General features: G+C 40.5%; 1 protein-coding gene across 5 annotated transcripts in view; it reads right to left on the reverse strand.

Annotated features, from left to right (window-relative positions):
- LOC122927572 (cell migration inducing hyaluronidase 1) overlaps positions 1-16,724 on the reverse strand; it is a 121,213-nt gene that overhangs the window by 60,663 nt on the left and 43,826 nt on the right. For 4 of the 5 annotated variants that reach the window (XM_044279522.1, XM_044279521.1, XM_044279520.1 and 1 more), the window contains 6 exons: positions 10,875-10,968; positions 7,268-7,408; positions 4,104-4,242; positions 3,221-3,457; positions 1,558-1,737; positions 1,227-1,297 (listed from right to left, as the gene is read on the reverse strand). In XM_044279522.1, coding sequence (XP_044135457.1) covers positions 1,227-1,297; positions 1,558-1,737; positions 3,221-3,457; positions 4,104-4,242; positions 7,268-7,408; positions 10,875-10,947 — 841 coding nt within the window. In that variant the 5' untranslated portion in view covers positions 10,948-10,968. Of the gene's footprint in view, positions 1-1,226; positions 1,298-1,557; positions 1,738-3,220; positions 3,458-4,103; positions 4,243-7,267; positions 7,409-10,874; positions 10,969-11,050; positions 11,463-16,724 lie in introns of those variants that run through there. The other variant, XM_044279525.1, reaches the window with a different exon arrangement.

Consider the following 16,724-nt stretch of genomic DNA (forward strand, 5'->3'; position numbering starts at 1 on the left):
TTGAAACATTGTTGCCAATGTACGTTAAAAAAATAAATAAATGGAACAGTACAAAAAGATACAATGTTTTCAAAACAAGCAAAATTATCCCAAATTTTTTGCCAATATATCATATTGTAAAGTAATAGCATATTACAAGGGTATGTCACTACTTTCTGTTCAGTGGGGACCTGACTGCTGGGACCACACTGATTTTGACAATAAATAAGCTGCAACTTCACTGGTGGCACTTCTGGGTACTGGCTATGAGGGTATTGCAGAGTGGTGCCATTTACCTTATTTTATTAACTATAAGGTGCAGTTTTTCTAGACCAAAGGTGGGGGGAAAATGTCAGTTCATCTTATAGAGCAAATGCTAAGGACTGCCTCCATTACGGATGCGGTCATTAGTATGCAGGTGGCGTGGGGAGTAATGAATACAGCGCTGCGCTGGCAGTGCTAATCTCTCCCTGGTCTTCCAGGCACCGTGCTGCGCATGTCCTGACTGCATACAGCGTCAGGACGTAGTGCACATAGGCACACACTATGACCTGACACTGTGCAACATCAAGATGACCAGGGAGCGGTGGGTGGATATATAATATTTTAATATTTTATTATTATTATTTTTTATGTCTGATTTGAGGCTGATGAGGGTCTGATCTGAGGCTGATGAGGGTCTGATCTGAGGCTGATGAGGGTCTGATCTGAGGCTGATGAGGGTCTGATCTGAGGCTGATGGGGGTCTGATCTGAGGCTGATGAGGGTCTGATCTGAGGCTGATGAGGGTCTGATCTGAGGCTGATGGGGGTCTGATCTGAGGTTGACGTGGGACTGATCTGAGGCTGATGGAGGCAAGAGGGTCGGATCTGAGGCTGATGGAAGGTCTGAATTAGAGGTTGATGGAGCTTGGGGGTCTGATATGAGGTCTGATTGAGCTTGGGGGTCTGATGAGAGTCTGATCTGAGGTCTGATGAGGAATGGTGGTCTGATTTTGGGTCTGATTTGTGTTCTCATGAAAAATATTTATTTTCTTTTAGATGTGTCTTATAGTTTGAAAAACAGCAGCCCTGTGTAGGGAAGGACTATGACAGATCCAAGCAGCATTGAGGCCCCTTAGGTCTTCCTGTTCTTGTATACTATAAAAGCTATACTTGTTTAGACAGGCTGGCTTTATATTGCTCATACTTTATATTGCAATTTATGAGCAAGCCTAGAAAGTTTTCATACCACTCAGTGTTCAGTACCTTGATAATCCACGTGGTCTTCCACGGAGCTGGATGGATCACCTTTCACAGTGATAAAACTCCAGGGGTGTCTGCAATGAACAGAACATCCTGTATTTTAGAACCAGGAACCGGTCTCGTCACATACTAAAGCTCTGTAAGAGAACTGAGCAGGCTTCTGTACTCTTGCTTAGAAAAGTTCTCTGTGTGCTATATAAAGTAACATGCTACCATTTAAAGAAAGCCTACATCAATCATGTATGAATAGTGGATGGTTAAACTTAGGGTAAAGATAACGCAAACTATAAAACTCAACAGTAATAACCCATTGTACGAAAGACAATGTACTTACCGAAACCCCAAGTGCAGAAAGTGTCTACTCCCTAGTTTTGTCATCACTTTCTTAGCAGAATCATCCAAATGTCTGGATCCTTCATCATTCACAGCCACTGACAATATTGTACCCTCCGGGACGGATTTAATGTACTGAGCAAGGCGGGTGCTCTCATCTTTAGATTTGTATGTATCAAACCTAAAAATAAAAAAATTATGAATTTAGACTGAAAAGAATATTTTTATAACGAAACCTACATATTGTATAGTACACTTCATAATGCAATGTTTTCTAAATTTTATTCTTAGGGTACTTTTACACTAGTGTTATTCTTTTCCGGTATTGAGTTTCGTCACAGGAGCTCAATACTGGAAAAAAACTGATCAGTTTTATCCTAATGCATTCTGAATGGAGAGCAATCCATTCAGGATACATCAGTTCAGTCCCTCTTATGTTTTTTGGAAGGAGAAAATACCGCAGCATGCTGCAGTTTTCTCTCTGGCCAAAAATACTGATCACTTGCCGGAATGCCAGATCTGGCATTAATTTACATTGAAGTGTATTAGTGCCGGATCTGGCATTAAGTGTTCCGGCAAAACGGATCCGGCTTTCCGGTCTGCGCATACGCAGACCTTTAGAAATGCAAAAAAAATTAATACTGGATCCTTTTTTACCGGATGACACCGGAGAGACGGATCCGGTATTTCAATGCATTTGTCAGACGGATCCGCATCCGGATCCGTCTGATAAATGCCATAAATTTGCGTCCAGATTGCCGGATCCGGCAGGCAGTTCCGACAATGGAACTGCCTGCCAGAATCCTCTGCCGCAACTGTGAAAGTACCCTTAAAATTGCACTGTAGCTTCAGTAAACTTTTGATATGTCATAGGAACTCCCACTGATCTCTAGAACGAGGTGAGAAGAAGACCTCACTTAGCTGCAGAACAGGAAGTGAGACAGACTCAATAGAAAGTCTACGGGCCCGTCTTGTTCCCATTTTGTGCAGCAAGGAGAGAGCTAACTGAGTGCTTCTTCTCATCTCCTTCTAGAGATTGGTGGGGGGCTCAGCACTCAGACCCCCACCAATCTAAACTTTTCATATGCCTCTATGAGATATCAAAAGTTTACTGATGGCATAATGCGACTTTAAGTTTTTCTAGTGTGCCGAATTCTAAAATGCAGGTTCTGAAGTAGCAAATTATCTCGTCTATACAGTGGTTCCTCAAGATACAATGGCCTCAGGATACCATATTATTTGACAATCTGCATGTAATGCTTTCATCTGCTTTTCACATTACATAAAGACAGCAGTAGGGTCATGGAGGAGAAGGGGTGGAAAGTATTACAGCTCCAGTGCTTCCGCATGACTGCGGGCAGGAGTGGCCCTGTCCTTCTGTCCCCACCTCTACCTTTATGAAAGAAATCCATTAGAGATCATACAGTATGTATGCATATGTCTTTCACAGAGTGTGTGCATGCATGTTTGTGTATATACCCACACACGTGTTATGCAAGTGTGTCCATACGTATATATTCTGATGTTGTTGCTGTGCATCCTCCACTTTATTAAAATCCTGCCTATGCCCCATAACCCATTGCTTTAAAATGGTTTCATGTTTTACATCTGCGTTTAGTTCCACTATTTGAAACACCAAGAAACAAAACATCATATAAAAGTACCTATCTGCATGAATCACGTCTCCAGTTTTGGGGTCAATAGCATGAACAATGATCCCACGATGTCCCCAACCCTTTTGAAAGAAGTGGCCTCCTTCACTCAAACCACCAGGATGCAGGGTCTTGCCCAGAAATGTCCAGGACATCTTCTTCTCTCCATGAATCTCAAGAGTTCCTTCTTTACCCACGCCAATATATTTATGACCAAAATAATCATGGGGAAGCTCGCCACCATCAGACCTGCAGAGAAGGATAGAAAATGCTATTTCTACCAATGACCAAATGAAAATATATCAGTATGCACACCAGTAATAGCAAAAATGACAATGTGTGGCCCACAATAGGTTGGAATGAAAACCAATGCCCTAAGGAATATTTGTTGTTATAATATTTAGCACTGGATGTAGGGGAAGTAGTTGAAATTGTAGGACATCTGAGTTGCTGAAATTCACAGTAAAGTTTTCACTGCGGCCATTGAAACCAAACATATGAGTAATCTAATAAAGATGACATTTTGTTACCTTTACTGTCCAGCCATGTACTGCTGGTCTTAATAAAATTACTATGTGTTCCCAACACCCCTACCATATTTTTACCCATTTCAGGATGGTAAAGGTTGAGTCTTTGTAAATGCATACTGAAAATCAGTTATTTCTCATCTCACTTTGTTCTGTGACTCACAGAATAATGTTCTTTTCCTATAACTGAGTCTGATTTTCTAACCTTCTCTTTGGTTGTCTCCCCCTCTGTTTATATTTCCACATCCAAACTGCTAACCACAAATATTAGCTTTCCCAGCTTTCTGGAAGAAAATGGTTCTGTCTTGCATTTATTTCATCTCCATGAGTCCAAAAACACAGTAATCCACAGTTGCTAACTAGTTTACCTTCCATAAAGGATGATGGTGAGATGGCCGTGGAATGGACAGTCTTCGCTCCCTATGTGTAGCTCTCCCCCATGTTCGATCAGTATGTATCTTGTTCGGAGTATGATGGCATTATTGCTGGGTCTGATGACAAGCTTTCCTGTAACATAAGAGACAACGATGCCTATGACAATAATACAGTCACTGACTTGTACAGACACAGCCAAAGAACTGAATTTTCATGTTATCACTTCTTGTCTTGATTACTGCAACTCATTAATAATTGGCCTTTCGCTAATCAAATTCTTCCCTCTCCAATCTATTCTGAATTAAGCTGACAGGCTAATCTTTCTATTCAGCCACTATACCAATGACCCTGCCATGCACCATTCACTACCGGTTGTCCACCCACTATAGAATACAACGTCAACTCGCCCACAAAGGTCTCCATGTGCTGCACCACCTTACAGTATATCACTTCCCTCATCTCTTTCTACACCCTACCCAATCTAAGATTAATCCCCCTCTGCTGACGGTGCAGCCATCCTTCCATGATTCCTCCTTCATTCCACCACAGTTTACTGCCATGATCAAAACACTGGCAGACTATTACATAATTTCACTAAAACAGAATATGAGTGATACCGCGCACTTGCCTCCCTAGTTACAGTATGGGTAATACCTAATTACAGATATACACGTGAAATAATGGCCTCGGTTTACCTTTATGATGCAGGGTATTCGTTGCCCACGTGTGTCCCCTCTGTAGGTATTTTCCAAAATGTTGGCACCTGCAACCATCCGTAATTGCAGGAGTGACGTCACTAGGTGCTCATAACTCATCGAGCTTATAACTTCTTAGTTATTTTGCACAGCATCCCCCTACTGGCCGGGGCGAGAACTGATGTCCGTAACATCTGATCTGCAATAGTGCGAGCTGGAAAATTCCTACAGAGGGGACACACGTGGGGAACGAGGACCCTGCTTCATAAAGGTAAACCGAGGCCATCATCATTTCACGTGTATATCTGTAATTTGGTATTACCCATACTGTAACTAGGGAGGCAAGTGCGCGGTATCACTCATATTATGTTTTAGTGCATTTATTTAACGCAGCAGTGTGAGCGGTCCGCTGCCATACTTAAGTGGAATCTAGGGCTTTTGTGACTTTTTTAATAAGATGCAATCTCACTCCAGGAGGAGTATTATTTTTAAGGACAAACCAAATTCATCAAACAACCTGAAACATTTTATAAAGTGCTCCAATACACATTCAAGCAAAACTGACTTCAAATATTCTCCCCATGATAAATTCCCCTCATTGTGTTACGGTAGGTGTACCACATTCCCTCATTTGACCAGTTTCGCTTTACCCCTGCACAAACCTCCCTTCCTGACTTCATAACTATACATGCACAGTTACTGACTTGGTTATGCAGCTGTACAGTGTATGTGTACATCAAAAATACAGTTTGGAATAAAAGATGGCTGCACCATCCTTCAAATCAAGCACTTATAGCTGTTGTGTCATCCCTGTCTCCATGTAGATTGGAAGCCATCAGGAGCAGGGCTCTTACTCCTCTTCTTGGAATCATTAACTCATTTGTTACCGTGTAAAGTCTGATTTTCTTTATACACGTACCCTCTAAATTGTCAAGTATTGCAGAATATGTTCATACTATATAAATAAAATTATACATTTTTTGATGGATTCATATGGAGACATATATGCCTCCATATACAAATTAGAGAGATATGGAGCAGCAATAGCCCAATAAAAGTCCATGGGCGAGGAATACAGAGATAGCATGGTGCAGGAGGCCTGAACCTGTAGTTCGTTACCCTGCATTAACTTCTTTAAATCTGCATAATCCACATTGCAGTCTCTTCACACTTATTTTGAGAGTATGGTGGATATTAATCTACATAAAAAATGCAGCAGGTAGATAATTGCCAATTTCTACTGTGTTTTAGACATGCATAACTGTAAGACTAAGGGTACTTTCACACTAGCGTTAGAAGAATCCGGCAGGCAGTTCCGTTGCTGGAACTGCCTGCCGGATCCGGAAATCCATATGCAAATGGATATCATATGTTTCCAGATCTGGATGCGGATCTGTCTGACAAATGCATTGCAATACCAGATCAGTCTTTCCGGTGTCTTCCGGAAAAAAAGATCCAGTATTTATTATCTTTTCACAGATTTAAAGGTCTGCACATGCGCAGACCGGGAAACCGGATCAGTTTTTCCAGAAAACACTTACCGGAGGTACTGGATCCGGCATTAATACATTTAATTTGAAATTAATGCCAGATCCGGCAAGTGTTCCAGAATTTTGGCCGGAGAAAATACTGCAGCGTGCTGCGGTATTTTCTCCGGCCAAATAACGTAAAAGGGACTGAACTGAAGACATCCTGATGCATACTGAAAGGATTGCTTTCCATTCAGAATGCATTGGGACAAAACTGAAGCGTTTTTTCTCCGGTATTGAGTCCCTATGACAGAACTCAATACCAGAAAACTTTAACGCTAGTGTCAAAGTAGCCTAAGTGGTGCGGCTGGCCACATGTGGCCAAGCTACACCCACATGAGGTGGCGACTGGTTTACAATCAGAATCATGCCTTCATTTCCTGACGCATGCGGGTTTGCCTGTGCGCCCCCAACCACAATGTGTGGTCTGACCCTAATGGTTGACATGCTTGGACTGACCTTGTTTTGGATGGGGTGACAGGACAGTGTCTAGCATGTTGGTAAAAGAATGATTCACCCGGACTGAATGGCGAGATGTCCTCTAATCCTACTGAGACCTCTTAGCAATCAAATGTTGGCACATACAGATCTCATAGTCCATTTTCAGCCATTTTATAAAAGTATGCATGCGTCCACTATTAATTACAGCCCGTCAGAACACATATTTGACAGGTACTTGGAATGGGGTAAAGTTCATTGTACACTTGCTGATTATTGTCTTTAGCCTAACCCTGTGTGTACAGCTGAATCTGATTTGGCTCAGGACTTAGAGAATCTGATTATGAATTTACCAGCTGTCACATCTTCTGGTCCAGCTGATCAACAACATAATTTGTTTAAACAAATACATAAAAAAATGGACACTTTCTGCTGAAATATATGCCTTTTGGGTTGTGTTTCTAGAATATACAGTTAAGAAGAAATATGGCTTACCCCCGCTGGTGATATGTATGGAGTGTACAGTTACAGAAGACATCAGAAGGAACTTTCTGCCTCCATTAATAGTCACGTGATTTTCTTCACTATGTTCTGGGCTCCACGGCTGGAGTTCAGGGTCTTCATGCGGGCAAATTCCTAGTATTAAATGAAATAAAACAACCATTACCATTGAAATAGCATTTATTTTTATGTACTAACATGTAATGTAATGCATTATGTCAGTTTATCGTATGTCTTTACACTCAGAGAATATAACCTATTTTTTTGCAAAATGAATGTGAATCATCTTCATCATACAGTAGCCAAAAATGACAACAAGGTTAACAATGTAACAATTGGCTATGTAACCAATGTAAATAATACGTGTCGTCCAAGTGCTAAAATGTTTTATTGTAAAAAATATATTTATTTCTAATACAAAATATATTAGGAGCCAAATAAAATACATATTTTTCTAGATTCCATTAATTATCCACTTTGATTAAATGATAAGAAAGTATGGTAAAAGCAGATGACTAAGAGCAAGGGCGGACCATGCAACTGCTATGAGGACAGTACGATGTGGGCTCAGCCCTGCTTGCCTGCTTGCCTCTTGTTACTGGGTGTCAAAAAACTGTTTAGGAACCCAATCTTTAAAAGAACTGAATTTCCTGGAAACATGATGGTAAAGAACTGGCTGAAAGGCCACGGAAAGCATGTGAAGGGGAAAACACACACCAGGCCCCTCTATCACGCATGGAATAGTCCAGCACCATAATGTGGGGCCCATCGGATCTTTACCATGGGGTCCCCTCTCCTCTAACAGATAGAATCATAATGAAATGGCAGTCACTTCTTACTGGATAACAATGACTGTAAGTTCTTGACACTTCAGGCCTATTAAGACTACCTGTACTGAACAGTAAGGGTAAATTCACAAATTCCAGATTTCAAATTCCAATCTGCATGAGTAAATCTATTTGTAAAAAGTCTGCGGCATGTAGATGACGACTGGAACATTCCAGAGATTTGTATTGTGCTGTGCTTTTCTGCAGATTCCTCACTGCAAATCCACAACATGTGAACTTAGCTTCAGGGCATGGCCACACTGTGTGGCTCTTCCACAGTGGAATTTCCACAATTACGGTATATTGTTGCAGATTTTGTTGCGTATTTGCTGCAGATTCCCCCCCCCCTTATGCATAGCAAGGCGTGAAACCCACAGTGGAATTGCGCAGCCTAAATTGATACAAGGTGGATGTCAGGGTCAGATTGGCCATAGACATTACAGGGAAATTTCCCGGTGGGCCGAGGCCCAGGGGGCCATCTGGGCCCTGCTCACAGCCGGACAGTGGAAGTTTTTGGGGATGTATTTTGTGCTGTGGGCAGTATTTTGTGATAGACTGTGGTATTTAGCTCTGTTGGGGTGGTATAATGTGCCACAATATGGTATTGCTGGCCCTGCCTTCCATCAATTTGGACCCAACAGGGCAACTTTTAGTATTTTTCCAGGGCCACTTTAAGTTCCCAGTCCGCCCCTGGTGGATGTAAAATACGCACTGTAGGTCCATGTGTGCTTTTGATTTTTTATGCAGTGTGTGGGGGAGACTTACTCCTTTCACTGCTACTTTACAATCCTGCAGATTTTCCAGACACAATTTTGATGTATAAAATCCACTCATCATTTTTCATCTGTATGCAGTATAGAATAGCACTGTCGTATCCAGTACCACAAAATAAACCAGAACCTTATTTGTGAGTTACTCATCTTAATGATCGAAATGGTCTCCCATGGTGTTTGTTCAAACCAATATGTTGCATCTACAAAACCTCCAAAACTATAGTGTCTGCCACCCTCCCATCCTTTAGCTGACATTGTGGGGACAGTCAAAAAGGTGGTGTCCTATGCAGTCGTCATCTGACTTGTGTCTGATAGTTTTTTGATACTCACTTTTTCAACTTTATTGTAAAGCTCTATAGAATATGTTGGCATTATAAATGATTATTACTATTATTCTAGCACAAATAATTACTGTGACCTTTTGTCATGATTCCCGCCAATGCATTAAACCATGAGAAATGTGGTTATGATGACCACTAAAACCCAGACAACTTCATGTGGCCCCAATATTTCCCATACTTTTGTGCAACACAGTCTAGAATGTCTGACAATGGCCACAGAGCCGTCACATTATGCAATGACTGCAATCAGTTTATTTTGGCCAACGCTTCACAGTTCGTGTGGACAGACATAACCAGATACTTCACTAAAATGAATCTGTAGTCAAGAATATACTGAAAATGTTGCAAAATGTCTGAATTGTTCAATGTCCTACAGAGAATGTGCTCTCTGTGACCAAGTCCAACACAAATAAAAAGTGATGATATTCAAACGCATCCAATAAAGATCTAACACCTAATACTACATATTGGTTGCAGTTCAATTTCCACAGCAGGAAAATGTAGCAGTGCAACTATTTCCAAGCGTAATTTATTTTTTCTAAACGTGAATGCTGAGGTAGGTACAAGTGAATGAAAACCATATAATGTTTATACATGTAATCACAGGTTGTATATTCAGTGCATACACACAGTGGGTTAGAAAATAACATGAAAACATAAAATTAATAATAACATAATATTTAGAAATGATTCCGTATAATAAAGCATAATATCCTCAGGCTGTTCAACAGATGTGTTAGAAATGCAATTGTACATATTTTATACATGTTTCTGAAATAGTGGTTTCCTGCCTTGACATGCATATTATTAAATCCACTTTTATTACTAAATTAGCTTTTTTTCCGAATACATAAGTCATTCTGCTATGTACAGCAAACTGTATTGTATTAGTCTCTAGAACACAGACTGGTGTGAATGAGGGTTAAAGGTGTTGTTTCACCTAAAACACTGGTGTCATATCAGTAGGATAGGCACCAGTCCCACCTCTGGGACCCCCATGCATCTCTAGAACAGAGCACCCAATGTTTAGTAGAGCTTACCACTATTCATTTCTATGGAAGTGCTGAAAATAGCCAAGTGGCGCACTTCGCTATTTTCGGAAGTCCCAAAGGAATGAATAGAGAGGGCACTGTGCAAGCGCAGCCAATGCTCCGTTTACCTCTATGGAGCTGCCGACCAGTGCTTGGCTATTTTTGGCATTTACACAGAAATGAATGGAGGACGGCCGCATGTGTGCAGTGTGCTCTCATTCTCTTTGGTTAGTTTCGTTCTAGAGGTGGGACCTATACCTATCTGACATTGGTGGCATATCCTAGCGATATGCCACCAATGTTCGAGGTCAGACAACCCCTTTAATACAGTGCTGAGTTCAATGACCCTCTATGACAGCCAAGGACAGGATCGTACCAAAGTACACAATAATTGACCCCCTAATAAAATAGGGCCTCTAAGGGCTGCAGTAGCAGAAGATAATACGAATGAGTCCTGAAGCAGCATTTCCTGACAAATCTGCAAGGCAACTGGAATTGTAAAAATAATCTAACTACCAGCTACAATTATTACTATGGATATGAAGGTAAAGGTAGACAAGAGCAAGTTTAATAATGGAAAAAAGCTTTCACGTTATCTGTACAAAACTCTTTTGATAGTGTAAACTTACCTGAAGCCCTGGATGTAAATATTGCTGCAAGCAACAGTAGGGGCAACACCAACCCAACTCTGCCCACACTCATGGTCCTTGAACTTCTAATTTCCTACAAAACACAAGAAATTGTTAATTGATTAGGATATTTGTTTAGATGCTCTCATGTGAGTAGCAATCAGCTTTCATATTACCTAATGGCCTGGCTGTTGCTATCTTATAGTCTCCTATTGTTTTAGACAGACAGCTCTGTATGTTGAGCGGCCAAGGCTTGTGTTTTATAATGTCTCCTTCAGCTCTTTGCCAAGTACATTTAACTTCCAGCTTACACCCATCCTGACATGCTGATCACAGGCACTAACTGACACAACAAGATAACACTAGAAGCTTGAACTGTATTCTTCCACCATCCCGCTGTAGTCATAGACAAGTGCTTCTCCTGGTCAGTCAGCATGACAGCAACACAGATTAGGACCCTTTTATGTTCACACGATACATTCATTTTTATCCTTAACACTTTGCAAATAAGGATTCTGATGCCAAATTTTGTGACTTTCATGCAAACTTGTGTTTGCTTAGCTACCGCAGCATGTAGCTTGTGTTTCTTATCTCTTCAAAAGTATACAAACTACATGAACTTTACTGAACAGCAAAACAGCAAGGCGAACCAATATCTATTATATATATATATATATATATATGTATATATATACACACACACACGCACAGTTGAAACCAGAAGTTTACAAACACTATATAAAAAGACACATATGCATGTTTTTCTCAATATCGGACAAAAGCAAAAGACCTTGTGAAGATGATGGCGGAAGCTGGTAAGATTGTGTCAACATCCACAGTGAAACGAGTACTGTATCAACATGGGCTGAAAGGCCACTCTGCCAGGAAGAAGCCATTACTTCAAAAGAAACGTAAAAAATCCAGATTAAAGTTTGCAAATGCACACAGGAACAAAGAGCTACATTTTTGGAGACATGTCCTGTGGTCTGACTAAACTAAAATGTAACTTTTTGGCCATAATGACCATGGTTACATTTGGAGGAAAAAGGGAGAAGCTTGGAAGCCTAAGAACACCATCCCAACTGTGAAACACGGGGTGGCAGCATTATGTTGTGGGGTTGTTTTGCTGCAGGAGGGACTGGTGCACTTCACAAAATAGATGGCATCATGAGGAAAGAAGATGATGTGGAAATACTGAAGCAACATCTCAAGACATCAGCCAGGAAGTTAAATCTTGGGCGGAAATGGGTCTTCCAAAAAACCCGAAGCATACTGCCAAACTGGTTACAAAGTGGCTTAAGGATAACAAAGTCAATGTTTTGGAGTGGCCCTCACAAAGCCCTGATCTCAATCCTATTGAAAATTTATAGGCAAAGCTGAAAAGGCAGGTGCGAGCAAGGCAACCAACTAACATGACTCAGTTACACCAGTTTTGTCAGGAGGAATGGGCCTAAATTCCGGCCATCTATTGTGAGAAGCTTGTGGAAGGAGATCCAAAAGTTTGACCCAAGTCATCCAGTTTAAGGGCAATGGTACGAAATATTAATAAATAGTATGTAAACTTTTGACTTTGCAGAAAGTAATAAAATGCTTTAAAACGTTCTCTCTCCCTCATTATTCTGACATTTGGCAATTAATAATAATTATAGTAATCCTAATTGACCAAAAACAGGAAAGGTTTATTCTGATTTCATGTCAGATATTGAGATAAACATGCATATGTGTCTTTTTATATAGTGTATGCAAACTTCTGGTTTCAACTGTATATATACAGTGGGATGCGAAAGTTTGGGCAACCTTGTTAATCGTCATGATTTTCCTGTATAAATCGTTGGTTGTTACGATAAAAAATGTCAGTTAAATATATCATATAGGAGACACACACAGTGATATTTGAGAAGTGAAATGAAGTTTATTGGATTTACAGAAAGTGTGCTATAATTGTTTAAACAAATTTAGGCAGGTGCATAAATTTGGGCACTGTTGTCATTTTATTGATTCTAAAACCTTTAGAACTAATTATTGGAACTCAAATGTGTTTGGTAAGCTCAGTGACCCCTGCCCTACATACACAGGTGAATCCAATTATGAGAAAGAGCATTTAAGGGGGTCAATTGTAAGTTTCCCTCCTCTTTTAATTTTCTCTGAAGAGTAGCAACATGGGGGTCTTAAAACAACTCTCAAATGACCTGAAGACAAAGATTGTTCACCATCATGGTTTAGGGGAAGGATACAGAAAGCTGTATCAGAGATTTCAGCTGTCTGTTTCTACAGTTAGGAACATATTGAGGAAATGGAAGACCACAGGCTCAGTTCATGTTAAGGCTCAAAGTGGCAGACCAAGAAAAATCTCGGATAGACAGAAGCGACGAATGGTGAGAACAGTCAGAGTCAACCCACAGACCAGCACCAAAGACCTACAAAATCCTCTTGCTGCAGATGGAGTCACTGTGCATCGTTCAACCATTCTGCGCACTTTACACAAGGAGATGCTGTTTGCGAGAGTGATGCAGAGGAAGCCATTTCTCCGCCCACAGCACAAAAAGTGCAGCATGAGGTGGGCTAAAGCACATTTCGACAAGCCAGCTTCATTTTGGAATAAGGTGCTGTGGACTGATGAAACTAAAATTGAGTTATTTGGACCATAACAAGGGGTGTTATGCATGGAGGAAAAAGAACACAGCATTCCAAGAAAAACACCTGCTACCTACAGTAAAATATGGTGGTGGTTCTATCATGCTGTGGGGCTGTGCGGCCAGTGCAGGGACTGGGAATATTGTCAAAGTTGAGGGACGCATGGATTCCACTCAGTATCAGCAGATTCTGGAGACCAATGTCCAGGAATCAGTGACAAAGCTGAAGCTGCGCCGGGTCTAGATCTTTCAACAAGACAACAACCCTAAACAAACTGCTCAAAATCCAGTAAGGCATTTATGCAGAGGAACAAGTACAACGTTCTGGAATGGTCATCTCAGTCCCCAGACCTGAATATAATTGAAAATCTGTGGGGTGACTTAAAGAGAGCAGTCCATGCTCGGAAGCCATCAAACCTGAATGAACTAAAGATGTTTTGTAAAGAGGAATGGTCCAAAATACCTTCAATCAGAATCCAGACTCTCATTGGAACCTACAGGAAGCGTTTAGAGGCTGTAATTTCTGCAAAAGGAGGATCTACTAAATATTGATTTAATTTCTTTTTTGTGGTGCCCAAATTTATGCACCTGCCAAATTTTGTTTAAACAATTATAGCACACTTTCTGTAAATCCAATAAACTTCATTTGACTTCTCAAATATCACTGTGTGTGTCTCCTATATGATATATTTAACTGACATTTTTTATCGTAACAACCAACTATTTATACATGAAAATCATGACGATTAACAAGGTTGCCCAAACTTTTGCATCCCACTGTATATATATATATATATATATATATATAGGAAACGAAAAAAGGACAGCACTCCAAGCAAAAGTGATGATGATTTAATCACCCATGTGCAGGCAACGTTTCAGCCCACACAAGAGCCCTTGTCAAGCTTGACAAGGGCTCTTGTGTGGGCTGAAACGTTGCCTGCACATGGGTGATTAAATCATCATCACTTTTGCTTGGAGTGCTGTCCTTTTTTCGTTTCCTGTTGATGGGGTGAGCTGCTACATCCCTGGACATAGCACCCTTTTTGTATTCCGGTGCCGCCATTGTTTTCCTTTTTTATATATATATATATATATATATATATATATATAAAGCTCCTGAGATGCATAACTAAGAATGACCAAGAGAAAGTTAAATGGATTATGCCATGATTGATGTAAAAAATTAAAACCAGACATCATATAGAACATGATAATATCTTCCTAACAAATCTAGAACCAGCCCTGAACCTCACATGGGTCCAGAGATTTCCACATTCTTTGCTCCAATTATTATGCCAGATTCTATTCAGGCTGGTAACTCAGGGGGCATGTTCTTTCTGCTGTGGCTCTTTCCCTGCAACTGCCATGGCTTCCAACAGAGGATATGGCTGGTGGCAGTTGAAGATTTAAAATAAGTGCATGCAACCTCTTTAGGGAGGTGGACTAAGAAATAGGGAAAATAACAAACAGCAGGTGGCGCTATACAGATACAATTGAATAGCTCACTGGCAACACTAAATTCTTAATTACATGCAATCATAAAGGTATTCATATCCGGGTGCTGGTTTGAAAAATGTAAAATATTTTTCATGGCCCAAATCTTTTAAGTATATGTCTAATATATTGTATTTATTGTTTCAGTTCCTACCAATTTCTAATGTATTCAAATATAGCTTAGCACTATCAAACTGAAGTCCAGGCAGTTTCTACCTGCATTAGACAATAGACTCTTGTTCCACCGTAAATTCTGTACCAAAAATCTGCAGCTAGTCTGGTGTTTAGGCACATTGGCTCACATTTACTATTGCGAGTGCATCTCGTTTTAAAAAAACTTATCTGTGCCTAGACTAGAAAGGGTGTGCCTTACGAGAAAGGGGTTGCGATGTCAAGGGAAAGGGGGCAAGGCCTAAGATATAGCATTTTGCATCAAAACTGTGCCACAATTCTTGCACAAAATTCGGTCTCATAAGCCAGACAATAGTATAGAAATTGACAAAAATGTCTGTCCCGGCACCACATTTATCATCCAGCCTGAGCCCCGGTGATAAACCTGGTGAAGGACTAGAAAGCCAGGTTCATATTCACTAAAACTGGTCTAATTAGTATGTGCATGAAAAGGTTGCACAAATGAGCTGAAAGTAGGCACATGACTCCATGAAAGTGCGACTTTTTAGGCAACTCACCACTCAAAACAGATGAAGAAAAGTATGCCAGCCCTGGAGTGGAGTAGAATTTAGACTATTTTTGTTAGTAAATCATGTGCAAAATAAGGCAAACTTACATAAAAAGTTCAGAAAATAGGCGCAAAAGTTAGTCTAAAAAATCAAAATATGTCAACGAGACGCAAAAGCCTCCAAAAGAGGTGCATTTTTAGTAGTAAATCCTATTAAAAAATACATTTTATTGCCCACAAACAGGCAAAGACACTATAGTAAATGTGCCCTATGTTTTCCTGCAAACCAACTGCAGAGATTTGCACACTATTGAGTATTTAAAGCTTCTGCATCCCTTTATAGAAATATTTCAGATAGTTGCATGATATACAGAATATATCTAAATAAAATACCTTCTATAGATCCATGCAGGATGTCTGGTGTATCTGCTCAGGGAGTCATAAATGGAAAACGGCTACCTGCACTCATCTCTACAGTGCTCACATTATTTATTTTTTAATGCTAGCCCTTTCTGTGCAATCTATTCTTAGCTAGAAATCTGTTTGCTAAATTGACACTTTCAGGAATGTTCACTGTTCTGGTTTCAAGTTATACTTTGATTCGGCCACATAATCCATTGCAGCAACATATTTACGGAGACCGGTATTAATTTGCTCCGTGGATAAAACCCAGCACTCAATCTTCCAGCAGTCCAATAGCAATGCTTTCTTAAAAGTGCATATCACCGGGTTCTAGCAAACAATAATGCCAGCTGGGTCAGGATATAACTGGATGAGTCCTGCTAAAGCATTTACTAAATCCATCTGTATATTCCCTCATGGATAGGATGCTTTAAGCAGTCCGCCTTGGAAAGACGCCTGGCAGCAACCACTGGATATATATTCGGATTCCTGGCAAGGCCGGTGCTGTCAAATTACTTCCAGCTGTAGATTTGCAACGTCTCATCAGCAAGGCTTCATACCAGCACAATGGAGCAGAGCCTTTGCTCCATGTGAGACTTTGAGGGCAGCACAAAATACAGGGTGTGTTTGAGACAGGTT

Source organism: Bufo gargarizans, chromosome 2 (genome assembly GCF_014858855.1).
Source record: "Bufo gargarizans isolate SCDJY-AF-19 chromosome 2, ASM1485885v1, whole genome shotgun sequence".
Lineage (NCBI taxonomy): Eukaryota > Metazoa > Chordata > Amphibia > Anura > Bufonidae > Bufo > Bufo gargarizans.